This window comes from Lipotes vexillifer, unplaced genomic scaffold (assembly GCF_000442215.2).
Source record: "Lipotes vexillifer unplaced genomic scaffold, Lipotes_vexillifer_v1.1 scaffold7, whole genome shotgun sequence".
Taxonomy (NCBI): domain Eukaryota; kingdom Metazoa; phylum Chordata; class Mammalia; order Artiodactyla; family Lipotidae; genus Lipotes; species Lipotes vexillifer.
In genome coordinates this window covers 4,282,360-4,302,038 of record NW_006792683.1, presented here as the reverse complement: position 1 = coordinate 4,302,038, position 19,679 = coordinate 4,282,360, and the positions used below count along the sequence as shown (strand labels likewise).

Here is a 19,679-nt window from a genome sequence, read left to right as displayed (position 1 = left end):
CCTGCTGAGAACATGCAGTTTGGTTCCAGTAGGTCGGCTCTGTGCTGCCAATACCTCCCCATCCCAGTTCTGCAAGAGCCTAATTTATCACCTCCTGGGGGACCGAGAGCAAATCAGGTCGGAATCAGGACCAAGGCTGAAGAGCCGAGTGAAAGATTCATCACGCAGCTGGCCGACGCTCCAGCACTGAGACAGGCCAGTGAAATACACCCACGTGGGCTGCCCTGTTTATTAGAAGCGCTCAGCTTTCTGGAATAAATAGGAGAATCGCCAACAGCAAAGTTAAGTGATTTACAAAGCCCGTTAGAAAAATACCGGTATCTGGGATGCAGAGTCTCTATTTTGAGTCAATTTTTAAAAAACGAAAACAAATTTTCAAGGGCAAGACCTCACAGTAGAAGAAAATCCTCTCCTAAGAAAAGACCGAATGGTTTACAGTGATCAAATCTACGTGCTATTTCATGACTCATGGCCTGGGCCCAAGGAGAGGTTCCCCTGAGGCAGAGGTTGGCCGCACATCCGGAGAACGCAGCGGGCTAGGAGGAGAGATGCCTATGCATTAGTATAAGGCAAAAAGCAGAGTGCCCAAGCCTGGCCATTTCCACAGAGAAAACAGACCTGATGGCCACCTTCCTTCATCAGAGTCACCTTGTGGTAGGCTGTGAGATGGACAAGCCAGGTGGTATAAGAGAGAGACTTGCTTTTAACTGTGACTGGTCCCTTTGGTGCCACCACCTTTCTCTACTGGAGATGGGGGAGGGGGAGGGGAAGAGCAGGAAATCCCATTCTTGCTTCAATGTCCTGACCCCACCCTTTGCTCAAGCAGAGGTTAGACCTCCCCGCCACCAGGGGTGAGTCCTGGGTGGCGGCTACCTGCCAAGCGACAAGAACCACACCACGGGGTCCCCGAAGACGTTTCCCTGTCACACACTCTTGCCTTACGGCTGCTGGCGTCAGAGTCCCCGGGATGTGCCTGGGCCAAAGGTGGTCTCGGAGTCAAAAGGATGGGCCGCCAGGTAGTCTTTATACTCCCCGTCAATCAGGTTGGCGGCGTTGTTCCGGGCAAACCAGCAGTCCACCTGCTCTTCCCCATTGTAGATTTTCCTCTGCTTCCACACCACTGGGACCTGGTGCCCTTTTACCTCGAGGATGGCCTCAGACCTCTCACCTGTCTCAGGGATGGAAGGATGGGCAGGGCTCTTGCCGACCCCGGTGAGTCTGGCCTCCTGGTTCAGGAACTGACCTGAGAGGACAAAAGAGACATCAGGTCTAGGTCAAGTGCGAGCAACGTGGTTGAACAAAATCTAACTTCAGTTCGGGCACCCATGGCCAGCAAATGCACGGGTGTGACCCAGAGGAAGGGGATGCATGACATCAGAGCAGTGACTGTGGTCCTCGGCTGGAGTCTCCCAGAGCTGCTCCACCATTTCCAGTGTCCGAGGAGGGTGTGGGGAGGAGAGACCTGAGTGTATTGGTAGTGGCCTCCACTTCTGGAAGCTACCACGGGAAAGATGCCCAACCCACAAGAAGAGATGCCCAGTCTCCTACTGAGATGGGAGGATTAGATGGGGGTAAATAACAAGGGAAGAAGGGTCCGGTCTTCCCCGCTTTCCTCCCTCGGAGGACCCCTTCCACGTGTGCACTTAGTGGGTGTGCACTGGGCGGAGGGTGTGGAAAGCAGGGTCAGAACCCTCCAGGTCGAGTGAGGGCATTGCCAAGGCAGAAGGGACAGCAGTCTGCGTCTGGGAGAGGAGCTTCCCAGGCAAGCTGCACAGAGACACGTCCAGCTCGACTGCCAGGAAATCCTGCTTTCTAAACCGAGCCCTGGCAGTGGCTCCCTCTTTACTTGTGGGAAAAGCGCCCACATGAAATTGCACGTGGAGGGAAGCCAGGCAGAGTGGGCTGCCCGAGGCTCCCAGCCATGGGGGTGCCGCCTGGGGAGGGGCCGTGCATCTCCCACCTGGTGCTGGGCCATGGGATGTGTCTGCATCCTCTCCCTGAGAGTAAAGAACCAGACCTGGAGAGAAGGACTCCTCATTTCTTTGCTCCCCTTCCCCAAAGGCCTGTGCAAATTAGTTTATAAGCCCATTCCTATTCTAGAAAAGTGTCAGGAAGCAAGAAGTATACTTTTCACACTAATTCGAAAAGATATGTTCACCCCAACATTCACAGCAGCATTGTTTACAGTTGCCAAGATACAGAAGCAACCTAAGTGTCCATCAACTGACGAGTGGATAAAGAAGATGTGGTATACAGTGGAATATTACTCAGCCATGAAAAAGAATGAAATTTTGCCATTTGCAGCAACACGGATGGACTTGGAGTGCATTATGCTAAGGGAAGTAAGTCCAGAGACAGACAAATACCGTATGATAGCACTTATATATGTGGAATCTAAAAAATACAACAAACTAGTGAATATAACAAAAAAAAAGCAGAGTCACAGACATAGAGAACAAACTAGTGGTTACCAGAGGGGAGGGGGAAGGGGCAAGAGAGGGATGAGGGAGTGGGAGGCACAAACTGTTGGTGTAAGACAGGCTCAAGGATGTGTTGTACGACACAGGGAATATGGCCAGTATTTTGTAGTAACTGTATATGGAGTGTAACCTTTAAAAATTGTATTTAAAAAAAAGAAAAATTGGCCATGTGCCCCCCAAAAAAAAGAAAAAAGAAAAAGAAATAGACTTTTCATGAGCTACATAAAGACCACATTCCTGTGGAAACTCTCAACCAAGTAAAGATACGGGCAGCATCAGCTTCGTTTTGGGAAACTGAATTCTGTGCTGTGAGCCAGCATGGAGAGCAGCCACCTACCTAACAGGCCATGGCAGTTGCCAGAAAGGCCTTGGCCGTTGGCGACGTAGAAGCCCAGGTGGTTTCGCTGGTAGGGGGCTGGCTTTTTGTAGAGGTGGAGGAGGATGACGAAGGCCACGTTGCCCTGGATGGCGATGGTGACCTTGGCATTGGCGGACACCGACACCTCCAGCCCCTGGCTCCCCACGGCCGCGCTCTGGTTGCAGGGGAGGACCAGCCTGTCCCCACCATCCACAATGACTCTGGTGGGCGTGATCTCCAGGTAGGACCTCTCGGGCTTGTTGACGAGGATGGTGATGGTGCGGAAGTAAGTGCGCTGTTTCTTGTGGCCGTTTGGGGGAGCGGGGGCCCCGATCAACTCTCCGTTCACCGTCACGCCTTGAAGGCGGGGGGAAGAGAGCAGTGGTTAGAAAAACTACCCCCACTTTCACGAGAGGGCTTCTCATCCGAATTTCCTTCCTCTCTTGTACCTCTAGAACCAAGAACTTCCGCTCACACACAGGGACCACTCAGTGCCCAATGAATGAAGGAAGGAAGGAACGAATGCATGAAGGTATGAGTGATTTTTCTTGCGTTATGCGGGCCTCTCACTGTTGTGGCCTCTCCCATTTGCGGAGCACAGGCTCCGGACGCGCAGGCTCAGCAGCCATGGCTCACGGGCCCAGCCACTCCGCGGCATGTGGGATCCTCCCGAAACGGGGCACGAACCCGCGTCTCCTGCATCGGCAGGCGGACTCTCAAGCACTGCGCCACCAGGGAAGCCCGGTATGAGTGATTTTTGACCAACGTCCTGGGTAGGAGAAGCTGATATAGGTTTGGGTAAAAATATCATGAAAAGGGGGTTGACATATACACACTACTATATATAAAATAGATAACTAATAAGAACCTGCTGTATAGCACAGGGAGGTCTACTCAATACTCTGTAATGACCTATATGGGAAAAGAATCTGAAAAAGAGTGGATATACGTATATGCATAACTGATTCACTTTGCTGTACACCTGAAACCAACACAACATTGTAAATCAACTATATGCCAATAAAAATTTAAAAGTGGAAAAAAAATAAGTAAATAAATAAAAATTCTAAAAAAGGGGGTTGACATGTTTGTCTGCTTTCATTCCAGTGTCTGGTTATAGTTCCCCAAACTCTTGTGTGGCCCTGACACGGTATTTTCTTACCCATCAGTTTCCACTGCTCCTGACTTGGAGACCCTGGGACACCACTGAGCAGGGGGGTAGAATGCGAAGATTAGGATTTTTTTTTTTCACTCCCAAAACTCAAGTTCTTTCACTTTCTAGGCAGAACTCACCAGAGTCCGCATGATCAGAGACCAGCCTCAGGATGTGCCCGGGCTGTCCATCGATGTTGAAACAGACCGTGAGGTTGCTCAAGGGGAAATCCACAACAAAATGGGGGTCTCCATCCGCTGCCAGAAAAGGATGAGAATGGAAGAGAAAAAGAAGGAAAAGACATTTATTGGGCACCTTCTCTGTGTAAGCACTCTTTTTCTATTTTCTCATGAGTTATTGACTTAACCCTGCCAACAATGGATCCTCTGTGTCTACGCGAGGAAGGTGGCTGGGAGGTGAAGTGATGCACCAGTTACACAGTCAGTTCGTGGAACGTAAATATTTGAATGCAGGTCCCCTAAATTCAAATATGATGCTCCTGTCACCACACTGCAGTCAAACATAGACAACTGAACTTTAGAGGGAAGCGGGGCATCACCCTACACTCCCCATGACTACTGAGCTCACATTCTTCAATTCCCTGTGTGGCTTCCACTAATCACTTTCTTCCCCCTTTGCCCTCCCCAGTGAAGAGATGTGGATGAGAACTTCCTGTCCTGTGACCAGAGTGCCTTGGCCCTTGAGTCATTCACAGCGCCAGATGGACACAGCCCTTGCATGAGTAGTAATGACCAAGCCCAGTTTAGAGCTGGTGAGAAGTAAAGGACACAGAGTCAACGGGAGGTCAGGTGGTGCAGCCAGCGATGACAGTGGCAATCCCTCCTCCGGGTCCTACTGCCTTTACTACTCTCAAATTTGTGTCCGCGGATAAGACCACAAAGTTTAGCTGGCCCCTGTTCCTTACCCATTCTCCTCATTTTTGCCTCTGCTAAAGATGAACAGTCTTGCCTCTTACTGTACAGACAAAATATTTCCCAAGAGTCTATGTCAATTCTCTTTTCTCACGAGATTGGAGTGTTAGTTTCTCTCCAATTTGCACACCAAACACAATGTGTTCCTGAATTCCTCTCTACTTTACGTGTACATGTATGTATACGCATTTGTATATGGTGGGGGGTATGCGCCAGGAGTTCAAGTGTTTTCAAGCTACAAGCCAATTAATGTTCTTGGTGGAACTGCTGAAACACCCTCTCTGTCCCCAGCGTGACTCAGAAGGGCCTTCGGAAGAGTCTGGTTCAACTCACCGTAAAGTGCCTCAAGCACCCAGTGAATGGCAACTTAATAAAGAAATACAAGGTACTGGTCTTTTGTAGATGAAAAAAATAACACCCATTAAAGATAAAAGTCCATATTTTTGGCACTCTGTGGGTACAAATATAACTACGTGACAGTTTTCTGAGAGTTTCTTGTGCTCATACCATATTATTTCTACTCAAATCTGCCAAATCCCTTTATAAGGAAAGATGCTGCCTGCTCCAAAAAAGAGAGGAGAGGTCTGGAAGTCATTACTCCATGCTGCATCCAAGAGGAAAGTTTTCCTGCATTCCATAAAGCATGTGTGTTCGAAGGAACAACACGCTACCCACTGGAAACCATGTGTTTCCTCTCCCCAGAGCTAATCTCCAGGTTGTCCTGGGCTATGTGAACCTGGACGCCCAGCACGTCGGCAGCAAAGCAATAAGAAAGACAAAGGCAGATGTGTACATTTGAAGAATAAAACCCAGCCCTTGTGTCCTTATTCCATCCAGATTTTTATTATAATCCGAGGAATATGGCCAAGGGAAATTTTAGGGTATTGTTATCCGGTATTCCCTTCTAAAGCCAAGGATCATGAAAATAATAAAATAATAATGTTTAAAAACCTTGCATTGTCACAGATATTTGTAACACCAGAAGCTAGAAGCAAGCATACTTCAGATCTCTAAAAACTAACGTCTTTCCAGCTCAATCATGACGCATGTGTAGCTCTGTCCATCCACCCTTCTATCAGGGCTCCTGCCAGGCTCCTCAGGACTGTGTTACCCATGGAGTTTATGTGATGGTTTAATGACGATCCTGGTTTTGAGAACTGCCCCACGCTGCCGGTTTGCACTAAATAAATATGGGCCCTCACATCTCGTCCTATGAGCTGATGTTCTAACTGGCTTCGGGAAATTCCTGGTCATCCGCTTCCTAAACATTTCAACTCTCAAATCAGACACCAGCACATTCCTTCCTTTACCTGAGGTTTTGGAGACTTTAATCCTTGGGTTGTATGGTTTCTTGAGAGCAGGTCCTGGAGAGGAGAAGGAAGAGATCCACCACCGTTATTCATTAAAGAGGAGGAAGTGAGAGGTACAGAGGGCTGAGAGGAGTCAAGTACAGCTCTCAGATACGTTTGTGACAATTTAAACACATCTCTTTTAAAGGAGGCTCTTGGCCTCACAACACCAAGTGAAGGTGTAAACGACGAGGCGTAACTATTTTATTCCTCTATAAATTAGATAATATTCTTCTTGTCTGATTTCTGTGTATATAATAGGAGAAAATATTCTATCATTCTTAAGGTATAGTTATGGGGGGAGGGGGGAAAGCAAAGTTGTTTAATGGGGACAGAGTTTCAGGTTCACAAGATGAAAAAGTTCTGGAGATCTGTTTCACAACGATGGGAATATACTTGACACTACTGAACTGTACACGTAAAAATGGTTACGATGGGAATATACTTGACACTACTGAACTACACACTTAAAAATGGTTACGATATAGAGAACTGACTGGTGGTTGCCAGCGGGGAGGGGGTTGGGGGAGGGATGGACTGGGAGGTTGAGGTTAGCAGATGTAAGCTTGTATATAGAGAATGGATAAACAACAAAGCCCTACTGTATAGCACAAAGAACTATATTCAGTATTCTCTGATAAACCATAATGGGAAAGAATATTACAAAAAAAGAATATAACTGAATCACTTTTCTGTATAGCAGAAATTAATGCAACACTGTAAAGCAAGTATACTTCAGTTTAAAAAAAAGAATGGAGGGCTTCCCTGGTGGCGCAGTGGTTGAGAGTCCTCCTGTCAATGCAGGGGACACGGGTTCGTGCCCCGGTACGGGAGGATCCCACATGCCGCGGAGCGGCTGGGCCCGTGAGCCATGGCCGCTGAGCCTGCACGTCCGGAGCCTGTGCTCCGCAACGGGAGAGGCCACAGCAGTGAGAGGCCCGCGTACCGCAATAAAAAAAAACAAAAGAAAGGAAAAAATGGTTATGATGGTAAATGTTACGTTATATGTTTTTTGCAAAATAGCAATTTAAAACAACCAAAAATATACAAGAATGTAAAAGAAAAAGATAATGCGATAATCCAGGTCTATAGCTATGTGTGTAAGTACAATTCACAAAGCAGCAGGCAAAAATAAACAATTAAAGAATAACCTAAAAGTAAATCACTTTCTGTCAATAAAATAAAATTAATATCTTATTTCAAATTGTCTATATTAAGATTATGCTCCTCTTAACTGATTTTTGCCCCCCAGAAAATGAAGATCACAGTATCTCAATGTTTTTGTTTGTTTGTTTGCGGTACGCGGGCCTCTCACTGTTGCAGCCTCTCCCGCTGCGGAGCACAGGCTCCGCGACCATGGCTCACAGGCCCAGCCGCTCCGCGGCATGTGGGACCTTCCCGGACCGGGGCACGAACCCGTGTCCCCTGCATCGGCAGGCGGACTCTCAACCACTGCGCCACCAGGGAAGCCCTCAATGTTTTTTAAGCGCCCCCTTCTCCAACTGGTCCCTGGTCAGCCAGACACAGACAGAATCAGGCCGACCACGAAGGTGGAACGACATCTCAGTCTGAATGGCTGCTTCGAGGAGGCTTAAATTGTCACAGACACTCAAAAAAATCATAAAATTAAAACTAAAAAATCATCTTCAGGGAAATCCTATGTCTAATAAGCCTTCTGAGCAATCAGTCAGTTATTCCCTCATCTGTGTTCCTGGCCCTCTGAGTCTCATGTCATTTGAGTTTGCTCTCTCCTGAAGCTGTTGAGATTTGAGTTGCTGACACTGAATCAAGATGTTACTCAAAAAGCCATCTTCCCTGGATGTGGTGGCATGGATCTTGTAGTGTGACGTAACAACATCATGCAACTTACTTTTCATCCTTTTCATCAGAACAAATATTGTACTAGTTTTGCCAAGACGAGTTCCACTCTTTCTAAAAAGGCAACATATCATTTTTCACCCCTACCTCAAGTCTGAATTTTTCAGTAAATTTCTAGTTCTATACTCCTCACGGGAAAGGGTATCTCACATGTGTAGAACACTTATTATATACCAAGGCCTCTACACATTTCATCCTTGCAACAACCTTTCAGGGAAGATATTACTATCTACATTTTACAGGTGAGGGAATGGAAGCTCAGAGACGTTCAGAAACCTGCCCCAAGCCACACAGCTGGCTAGGAGGAGCCGTGAGCTGAAACTCTGCCTGGATCCTAACCGTGTGCTCTCCCTACCGTGCCCAGGTGATTCTCAGAGTTGAGGATATGAGGATCAAATGAGGCCCAGGGTTAATGTCAGTTCCCTCACCTTAGGATGTGTGCACCTGACAGGAAGTTAAGAAAAATGTCACACATAAAAAAGTGCTATTTTCCATAAACAGATATTACTGATAATATAACCCTCTGCTTTGGCTGAATTACTTTTTCTGTCCTTTTCCCATTCCTGGTGCTACTAATTTCCCCTGACAAATGGCACTGAGACAGATAATAAGAATTTCTCTTTAAACTCTGGATTCTCTTGAGAATCCAGAACTTAGTTCCTCCTATATAATAATATCTATAATAAAATAAAATTTTATTAATTTTATTTAATTCTAAACAAAATCATTAAAATTTAAAAAATAAAACTTTAATTTAGAAAATTATAAGTAAAATTAATAAAATATGAGTAAATAAAATATATAATAAAATTTCATTTCATTTTCTCTATAAAATAAAATATTTTGTTTTCTCAGGAAAATAGTATCAAACATACGCATAAAATGACATAATTGAAGTACTTAAAATATAGAAAGGCATTTAAAAATGAGTATTTGTTTACTTGTCTGTTCATCCCTGTGCCTCCAATAATGCCTGGTTCACGGGAGGCACTCAATATTGATGATTTATCGGTAGACTGACTTTACTTTCTCGAATTTCTCTGTAGAGATCCATGGTTTATAACAACACAAACATAAGCTAAGCCACTCTCTGGAGGCTAGGAGCTGCAGGTAGAGAACATTGTTTATAAGAATTATAATACGAGAAAGTAAAACAGATGACCTTGGCCTGAAAAGGAGCCAGAAGGGCCATCCTGAGAGTGCCCTTACCTGGCTGCAGGTGGGCGCCCCTCAGGCTCTGCATCACCGTTTCGGGCTCTGTGGCTGCCGACGTGCCGTAGGTGTCCTCCGGGGTCTCTGTCCGCGGTGCTGACCTGAGCGTCATGGAGGTGAACGGAGTGAGGAAGCGATGGTTCACAGCCAGAGCCTGTACCTCCTGCCTCAGCCGCTCCCTCTCGGGCTGCTCATCACTCTGCAGCCAGGAACTCAGCAGCTCCTTCAGGGTCAGGTAGCTCCAGAGACGCTCCAGGTAGTTTGGGTCCTCCTGGACAGCCCCCTTGGGCCTGGGGCTCCCCGGGACGTCGTTCCCCATCCTCCAGGGCTCCACAGGCACGTCCTTCTTGAGTACGACAAACTTCTTACTGTTGCTGGCTGTGACCTCTACATGCAAGCAGTCCATCTCCCTGTCCACCAGCTTCCCCGCGATGATGATCTCGGAGCCATTGAAGTAGCTGGGGAACAGGGTCCTGGTGGCATGCTCTACCAAGCCGGGTGGATAATCCACGCGGATGTCCGTGAGGAGCGGGGTCCTGATCTCATCGTAGAACCTGGAGAGGAGGAACAGAGAGCGAGAATCGGGGCCTGCACTAGCTGTAGGCAGCTCACGTCCCAGAGGAAATCACAGGCTGTCTTGGGGGGCGGATCTGATCTTAGAAGCAACCAAGTCCAACATTCCACCCAGCAGAACATCTCAGACAGGAGGCCCTGCAGCCGTAGCTCGAACACCACTGGTGACGGAGAACTCACTATCTCACAAGCTCCCTCGCCGTTTGCCAGACTTAAATTCTGGTTTCCTCTTCACCCCAGAACATAACACAGTCAGTGACCACTTTCAACTGGCCATTGTGCTTCAACGTAAAAACACGATCATTGTAACTAGCAGGCAAGGTGGAGCTGACGCTACCTATCCCAGCTCTCTCTCAGGGTGGAATTAGAGTAAATACAGGCATAAATTGTTTTATTGCACATCAAAGACCTAGCATTTTTTCGCAAAATGAAGGTTTGTGGCAATTCTGCATTGTCAGATGATAGTTAGCATTTTTTAGCAATAAAGTATTTTTCAATTAAGGTATGTACATGACACTATTGCATGCTTAATAGACTACAGTGTGATGTAAACATAACTTTTATGTGCACTGTTAAAGCAATCCACCTGTCGGACTCACTTTATTGCAATATTTGCTTTATCGCTGTGGTCTGGAACTGACCTGCAGTATCTCTGAGGTGCGTCTTGAGATGAGGAAGTGCTTTGAAGTGTCAGGAAGACAGTTATAACCATAAGAGCTAACAGAACACCTAACCTGTGAAAGCCGTCCTGCCAATAGTTCACATAGGTTTTCTCCTTAAATTCTATCATCTGACCAGAATCCTCACTTCACATTTGGGGAGACTGAGGCACAGACAGTCTTAAAGCCTCAAGTCACAAGGCAGGACCAGAACGTGAACCCAGATCCACCCAGTTTCAAGACCCATGGCGATGTCTCCCATGAAAGGAGTGATGATCAGACTCGGGGTCCGTCCTCACGTCCGAGCCTCCCGCTGAGCCTGCCCCCCGCCCCGAGGACACAGACAGACCCACGGACCCGATGAGCTGGGCGCGGGCGTCGTGGTCCTCGTGGACGTGCCGTGTGAGCCCACAGTTCTCCAGGGACAGCTTCTCCAGCAGCTTGAAGTCCACGTCGGCCCCGATGCCCACAGTGAAGATGCAGACCCGGCCCCGGGCGGCCTCCCTGGTGTTGTTGAGGATCTTCAGGGTGTGGGTCTCCCCGGCGGTGGGCTTCCCGTCTGTCAGGAAGATGACCAGGGACACGCTGCGGTCCTCAATGTCGTTGTGCGCCACGAAGTCGTTGAGAAGCCTGATGCCCCTCTGCAGGGCCCCGTTAATATCTGTGCCTGCGGGACATAGAACAGGACACCTGAGGATCCTCGCCACCTCCTCTACCTGGACACACCTTCTCGGGCCCCTCACGGGCACCTGCAGCAGTGACGCGTGGGGAAAGCAGCCACCTGCATTCATGGGGCGACTCCATGTCACAAAGACTGCTAGAAACTTGGCAAATGACTAGGAACAGCAGAGAATTATATAACCTTGTCCTGAAGGTGTCTGATGGCACCTCAGCTTAGGCGTCTCCACTCCCTTAGCGTGAACGGTTTCTACCTCTGTTTTGGAGAATCACTTTGGAAAGGGAAGGAGGGCGCTGGGTGCAGGAATTCAGTGAAAGCAAGCGTCCCAGAGGGAAAGGAACGGCACAGAATGAGGAGGTGGCGATGCGGAGACCATCGCGGTGACCTCACTTATGTCCTGGGGCTGGAGGATGCTGATTAAAGCACTCATTTTTTTTTTTTTTTTTTTATTGCTGTCGTTGTCTTTCCTGCTTCCTGCCCCTTCAGGATCACCCCTGCTTGTTAGGACCCCACCAAGCGAAGGCTTTCAAGTTTATACCTCCTACCCCTGCCATTTCTAATTCAGACACGCTTGTCATTGCAGCTCTGATTAAAGTCAGGGGACAGTGTCTGTGGGAGGTGCTGGACAGGTATTTTACTTGGGGGATGGAGAGACGGATGGCTGGTGGAAGTCAAAACTGCCAACTAACGTGAGGTTTCTGGATTAGCTAAGAACTTCATTCAACTCTGCTGCTGCTGTTCTACCATCGCCAAGAAAAACAGAGTTCTTACTGCAGCCGTGAATACTTACTTCCTTTTTCTGACTCCACTGGGGTTTTTTTTTAATGGCCTTATTGACATACCAAAAATTTCATGCATTTTGGTCGCTAGGGATTTTTTTTCTTTTTTTACCGAGCTGCATGGGTATGCAGGATCTCAGTTCCCCAACCAGAGATCCATCCCATGCCCCCTGCACAGGAAGTGCAGATTCTTAACCACTGGACCACCAGGGAAGTCTCAAAAATTTCACCCATTTTAAGCACACAATTAATGATTTTTAGTAAATTTATGAAGTTGTGTACCCATCACCACAATCCATCCCCCTGACTGGAGTGATTTTTATCTCCCTGCAAAATGTACCATGTCTGAGTGAACCAGACAATTTTCTCCACTGCTTCACATCCTCCAGAATTTCTGGCTAAAATACATATGACTGTGACTGTGCAAACACATTGATAATTCGTTCTAAGATGTACACATGGCCCGAATGTAAGGGAAAGTTACAGCTGAAACAGTATTTAACGTTTCTTTGGGTTCACTCACTTGCCTTTCTGAATGCCCAGCCTAGTTTCATGCTGTCTCTGGACATGTGGGCATGAACCAAAAGGCAGGTGTTTATTTTCTCTTTAACCTAGAACGTAACAACGATGCCAAATCTCACACTGCATTTTTTTTTTTTGTGGTACGCGGGCTTCTCACTGTTGTGGCCTCTCCCGTTGCGGAGCACAGGCTCTGGACGCGCAGGCTCAGCAGCCATGGCTCACGGGCCCAGCCGCTCCGCGGCATGTGGGATCTTCCCGGACCGGGGCACAAACCCATGTCCCCTGCATCGGCAGGCGGACGCTCAACCACTGTGCCACCAGGGAAGCCCTCTCACTGCATTTTAAAGCCCAGGAGAGCCCAGGCAAAGGACGCACTTAGCTTTTCTTACACGAGACACCAAAGCACAGCACGGCTTGGCATTGAACGTCCGTTAAGTTGGGGCATCTCCCACACGCTTAACAACAGCGGCGGGGGGGGGCTTTCTCCCCAGGAAGCTACCACAACCATTCCACCGAGAGCTCCCCCAGGGTCATCAAAGGACCCAAGTGCACCAGCAAGAGGGACCACTTGGGTAAAATGGCCATATCTGACACCTAGAGAGGACTTCCTATGTGCAGCCACTGTTCTAAGTACTTTAAATATTTTAACTCATCTCATCCTGAAAACAAGTCCATTATTATCCTCACTTTACAGATGAGGAAACTGAAGTATAGGGAGGTTAAATGACTCATAGCTGGTAGAGCTGGATTCAAATCCAGACAGTCTGGCTTCAGAATCTATGCTCATCTCCTGAAATGACACTTTTCTGAGAGAAGCAGATTAATTTTCTGTTCACCTGCAGAGGTTGGGACAATGAAGTACCAAGAAAAAATAAAGGAAACCAATAAGGTTTCTATGGCTTAGATTCCAAAATACACACAACTCTTTTCTACAGCTTTATCTCCACCTCCCACACACAAAGGATTCTCACAGCAAGCAGTACCACTAAAATAATTTAAATAATTTTAATGCATATTCTTTGAGTATATGCACTGTAGGTCAGGAGCTATGACAGGAAACAGGGGCTAAACAAAGACGAAGGAGTTTCTTCCCTCAAAGACTTGACCATCTTGTCAACTTCCTGATGTAGATCATCACTATAATATTAAATATAACCTTTCATTTCTCCTATCAACCAGTAAAACGGTAACTAGATAGTGTTGCTGTAGAGACTGGTAGGAAATCCCATTTGTAAATCAAAATTCCATCCAAACAAGATCAAGTCCCAGATGAAGTTCATTTGGGAAACCAGAACTTTGCCTTGGATGGAAAATAACAAATATACGAGCGATGAGAAACTCAGATGGAAAAGGATGGACAGAAATGGGTGTTTTCTACGTTTCCAGGTATCCAGAGCAGAATTATCCGAGACACCCAGGAGATGGTGTCTCTACAGGGGCCTTTAAGAAAGGTGTCAAAGGGTCAGGTTCAGGTCCAATAAACACTCCAGTACTGAGCACCTGCCACGCATCCACTGTCCTAGTGATGGACGTAACAGCAGAAGTCAGCTCTGTGTCCAGGGTTGAAGGAACTCACATCCAGCACGGTTGGTAACACGCTGTTCTGACTCTCTAACCTTAGAGTCCTTTACAGCCTTTTCCTGCATCTGCGTACTTACCTCATCACAACTCCCCAGCCAAGTGTGCAAAACCTCAGAGTCCTCCCCTTTCCACCCAGAGCACCGCCCAGGCCACCTGGGGTCCAAGGGATCTAACGGCTCAGGAGGGCAGCTTCATCTGCTGCTTCCTAAGGTGCTCATATTCAAACACACAAAACACTAAATTATGCATTTGCCTTTCATTCCCCACCCCAAAAAACAATTTACAAAAAGAGCTGCATTGTTTGGGATCCGTGAGATAAACCAGGAAAGGCTCCAAAACCTATCAGGTATTTCCCCCCGCCCCCTAACTTACTTGACCATCTTAGTTTGGGGCCTGGAAGAGGAGAAACAAGCTCCTGGGAAAGCTCTCCCCTGTTATCTCCTTTCCTGTGATCAGCGTCAGCTTTCAAATCCTCGTTTCTGGGCAGAAAGTTAGCTACTCACGTATCCCATCGAGGCGAATGGGCAAAGCAGGATGCACATTTACCTCCGGTCGGTGACATGTGGTGAATGTAGACTTTGCCGTCTCTGATATTGTTGGGAGTAACTGACACCAAATGGTCCTTCCACACTTTGACCCGGTTGGAAAATCCAATGATATTGAAACGGTCCTGGGGTCGGAGGTCATGCAGAATCGTGAAAAGGGCATCTTTGGTCTAGGCAAACACAAAAGCAAAACCAGTCACGTCTGAGCACATGAGTCCACGCGTCCCCTGGCTTGGAAACTGCACACCGGGGACAATCCCAGGGTTAAAATTAAGTGCCTGCTACATAAAGGGACTCGGATAAATGTCAAGGAACTTTGTCACCTAGCTGGAAAAAAAAACCCAGCATTAATATGTTACAATTTTATATAAGACACGAATGGGTGTTTGATATATGAACCATCACATCTGCTGGAATCCACGGTGCATCAAGCCTCTGTATCTTTCACCACTGCTATTCTCTAGACCTGGAATGTTCTTCCTTACTGCCTCATGCCCTTGTTTCATCTGACAAGGCCCTCATCATTCAGAACGCAGTTAACATGCTATATTCTCTATTTGCAACACTTTCTAGCTCCTCTAAAGAGAGCGCACATCTTCTCTCCTGTAGGCTAGCACTGTCCTCAACATACTCACATAGAAAAGTGCGTATTACCCGTCATGACTACAGTCTGTTTCATGCCTCCTTCCCTTCCTCCAGTGTCAGCTCTCTGAAGGCAGGTGCATCTATTTTCTTATCACCCAGAGCAGAAGAGAACTCCTGACACGTAGGAGGCGCTGGAGAGAAGTTTAGAGGATGAACGAACGCATGGACACTTCATGAGTTATAGATGAAGGGTACGAATGATAAATATCACTGGAATTTAAAAGAGAACGAGGGCCTCCCTGGTGGCGCAGTGGTTGGGGGTCCGCCTGCCGGTGCGGGGGGCACGGGTTTGCGCCCTGGTCCGGGAGGATCCCACGTGCCATGGAGCGGCTGGGCCCGTGAGCCGTGGCCGCGGGGCCGGCGCGTCCGGAGCCTGTGCTCCGCGACGGGGGAGGCCGCGGCGGTGAGAGGCCCGCGTACGGCAAAAAAAAAAAAAAAACAATTAAAAGAGAACGAAGCACTGCAGGCTGGAGTGATGTGAGAAGGTGTCACAGAGAAGGGGGACTTGAGGATGAGACTCAAAGGAACTGGGTAACTTGAGAGACGAGGGAGGGCATCCCGAAAGGAAGCAAAGGAGGTCAGAGAGATGGCTGGAGGAAAGCAGAGAGGTGACACAGGTGAGTTCCACAATATACAAGCAGCTCATGCAGCTCTATATCAAAAAACAAACAACCCAATCAAAAAATGGGCAGAAGATCTAAATAGACATTTCTCCAAAGAAGACATACAAATGACCAAAAAGCACATGAAAAGATTCTCAACATCACTAATTATTAGAGAAATGCAAATCAAAACTACCATAAGGTATCACCTCACACCAGTCAGAATGGCCATCATCAAAAAATCTACAAACAATAAATGCTGGAGAGGGTATGGACAAAAGGGAACCCTCTTACACTGTTGGTAGGAATGTAAATTGGTACAAGCACTATGGAGAACAGTACGGAGGTTCCTTAAAAAACTAAAAATAGAGCTACCATGTGATCCTGCAATCCCACTCCCGGGCATATTATCTGGAGAAAACCTTAATTTGAAAAGATACACACACCCCAGTGTTCACTGCAGTGCAATTTACAATAACAAAGACATAGAAGCAACCTAAATGTCCATCAACAGAGGAATGGAAAAAGAAGGTGTGGTACATATATACAATAGAATATTACTCGGCCATAAAAAAGAATGAAATGATGCCATTTGCAGCAACATGGGTGGACCTAGAGACTGCCATACTGAGGGAAGTAAGTCAGACAACTATCATGTGATATTGCTTATATGTGGAATCTAAAAAAGGGTACAAATGAACTTACCTACAAAACAGAAATAGTTACAGATGTAGAAAACAATCTTATGGTTACCAAGGGGGAAAAGGGGGGAAGTGATAAATCAGGAGATTGGGATTAACAAATACACACTACTATATATAAAATAGATAGCTAATAAGGACCTACTGTATAGCACAGGGAGGTCTACTCAATACTCTGTAATAACCTATATGGGAAAAGAATCTGAAAAAGAATAGATATATGTGTATGTATAACTGAGTCACTTTGCTGTACACCTAAAACTAACACAACATTGTAAATCAACTATACACCAATAAAAATTAAAAAAAGAAAAAGAAAAGCTCCAGGAGCCTCGACAAGTTTCTAAAACAATCAACTCGATATTGTGAGCAAGCACTGCCTTCTCTAAACAGCATTATTGCTAGACATTGAAAGAGATGTGGCATATGAGGTATGAGGTAGGGGATGCTCATTATATAACTGCCATGTAACGTCATTGCCATGTCATTGCCATGACCTCTGCCACCCTTCACAGGGGTGTAGAGCTCTTCACTGTAAGGGCAGGAGGGCTGGGGTTCACCCTGGATCCATCACTTACTACCTGTGTGGCCCTGACAGATAAAGACAAAGAAATACTATATGATATCACTTACACATGGAATCTAAAAACAGAACAAAACCCAAACCCACAGAAAAAACCATCAGATTTGTGGTTACCAGAGGCACCAGGTGGGGGCTGAGGGAATTGGATAAAGGTGGTCAAAAGGTCCAGACTTCCAGTTACGAGATAAATAAGTCCTAGGAATGTAATGTACAACGTGACAACTACAGTTAACACTGCTGTGTGGTATATTTTAAAGTTGTTATGAGAGAACATCTGAAGAGTTATCATCACAAGGTAAAAAAAGCATTTTTGATCTATATGAGATGAGGGATGTTCACTAAACCTATTGTGGTAATCATTTCACAATAAGTCAAACCATTATGCTGTACACCTAAACATACACAGTGCTGAATATCAACTGTATCTCAGTACAACTGGCGGGGGAAAGATTAAATGACAAAAAATTAATGGCCCCAGTCTCTGAGATCCTCTCTCAGCACACACATCTATTCTGCACTTATCATACTGCATTATCATTATTTCCTCAAGCCCTTTCCCACCTCAGGACCTCTTCACCTGCTGTTCCCTGTGTCTGGAATGCTCTTCCCTACAGTCTGCATGACCACTGGCCCCTCCGCATCCTTTAGTTCTGGGCTTACTCGCTTCTCTGTCCTCTCAAGCCCAGAACCCTGCTTCTCTGCCTTCACAGCGTCGATAGAGAGCATGTCATTACATATTTGTACATTTACCTGACTGTCCAACTCAGCTCCATGCCTCCGAGAGCAGGAGCTTTCTCTGTTCCATCACTCCTGTGTCATACCCAGCTGTGCCTGGCCACACGGCAGAGTCTTGATACATTTTTCCAGAGAAAAGTGAATGGTGAATGAACTGTCCATCTGTCACGCTAGACTCCACAAAACAGCTGTCCCCTTGCTCCTCCTCACCCAATACAACAGTTGGCACATTGTGGGCTGTCAGTATGTCAGTAAATATCTGTTGAATGAGTAATTGAGACATAAAGAAGGAGAGAGAGAGGGAATTCTATGGCATGAATACAAAGGAAGTAAAAGAGACACAGCCCCCATCCTTGAGAAGCTAAGACAGGGAACACTGAGGATGATGATGTGCAGGAAACAAGAGCTAAATGATGGATAGCATTAAAGCAAAAATAAATAGATCAGATCATGACAATAAACAGATGTGGGTGGAGTGCCCTGAGCACTGATGCTGACAGAATTCCCGGAAGCTTGCCTCACCTTGACCCCTCATCCTTCCTTCCACTCAGAGCCAACACAACCCCAGCATGAGCAAAGACAGGCTTGGCGTCATTCTCAGTCCAAGAGTCTAGACCTCTGGGAAGTCTGAAGGTCCACAACTGGGAGGTGACAGATGGGACCACAGCAAGCGGTGGCCATCCCTGAGACAACACAGTTTGGAGCCCGACACTAAGGCAGGCACTTGGAAATGTTCCCGCTGCTGGGGCTCAGAGCTGGCTGAGCACCCCAGGGTGCAGGCTGGACCTGGGGAAACTTGTTAGAAGCTGCCGTTTGTTTAGCTGCTGGCATCCTTAGGTTCCTTAAATAGCGTGCTAAAGCCCTCAAGAGGGGCTGGCCTGGCTCCTTTGATGATTTTTTTCCCCATCGTGATGGATGCTCTGCTTTAGGGATAGTCCTTCGAGCCTCTCCACCCTCCTCCCCTGAACTCAGCAACGACGGGTTTCTTATGACCTTGTAAGGCCACAGCTGTAACTTATCCTCATGTGCACCAGGGCAGGCAGACCCGTGGGCTCCCAGTGGCTCTATTTCCAATTGCCTTAGAACCTTTGGTCTCCAAGGCCTCATCCAAGAGACCCGGGCAGAAGGTGCCTGGAGCCACCACCATCCGTTAACCCTTTCTGAGCTCTGACCGTCTCCTTAGATGGCAGGTGGCCTAGGGAGCTCTGCGTTCTGTAGAAGGCTGAACAGGCAGGAGGAAGGTAAGGGTCCAGATAGAAGAGTAAACGTGAGGGGGCTTCAGCTGATACTTCTGCGCCCTGCGTTTATACGCTGAAGATGAACAGAAACCTGGTCAGACTTTTTCCAGAAAACAGGGTAAGCGCATTCCAGAAAGATCAGAGAAAGCCCAGAAAGGCAGAGAATGTACAATCCAAGCTGCTTTGAAGGCCTGAGCTACCCTGATTGATCAGATCCACCCCCTGTGGGTCCCAGAGAGCAATCTGCAAAGACCAGTCTGTACATGTAACGAGAAGGGCTCCTTATGACATTCCAGGTTGTGTTTGGACTGAAGAAAAATACAAAAGGCACACAGATAAAACGAAGAGAGGAAAAACTTATTATTCAGATAGTAAAGAAGCACCTTGGCCTGGAAGGAGCATTTAGACAAGATTCCTTTTAATCTGAGCCACATAGAATCACAGAGAACAGGGATGAGTCCCTGCCTGAAACTAT

The 19,679-nt window shown here is 47.0% G+C and overlaps 1 protein-coding gene across 1 annotated transcript in view; it reads right to left on the bottom strand.

Annotated features, from left to right (window-relative positions):
* Nucleotides 1-336: 336 nt before the first annotated feature.
* Nucleotides 337-19,679, bottom strand: part of ITIH5 (inter-alpha-trypsin inhibitor heavy chain 5) — a 72,663-nt gene continuing 53,320 nt past the window's right edge. The window contains exons 8-14 of the mRNA XM_007465809.1: nucleotides 14,702-14,870; nucleotides 10,952-11,261; nucleotides 9,360-9,916; nucleotides 6,234-6,287; nucleotides 4,132-4,248; nucleotides 2,818-3,195; nucleotides 337-1,243 (exon numbers count right to left, since the gene is read on the bottom strand). Of these exons, the coding sequence (XP_007465871.1) occupies nucleotides 954-1,243; nucleotides 2,818-3,195; nucleotides 4,132-4,248; nucleotides 6,234-6,287; nucleotides 9,360-9,916; nucleotides 10,952-11,261; nucleotides 14,702-14,870 (1,875 nt within the window). The 3' untranslated portion in view covers nucleotides 337-953. The remainder of the gene's footprint in view (nucleotides 1,244-2,817; nucleotides 3,196-4,131; nucleotides 4,249-6,233; nucleotides 6,288-9,359; nucleotides 9,917-10,951; nucleotides 11,262-14,701; nucleotides 14,871-19,679) is intronic.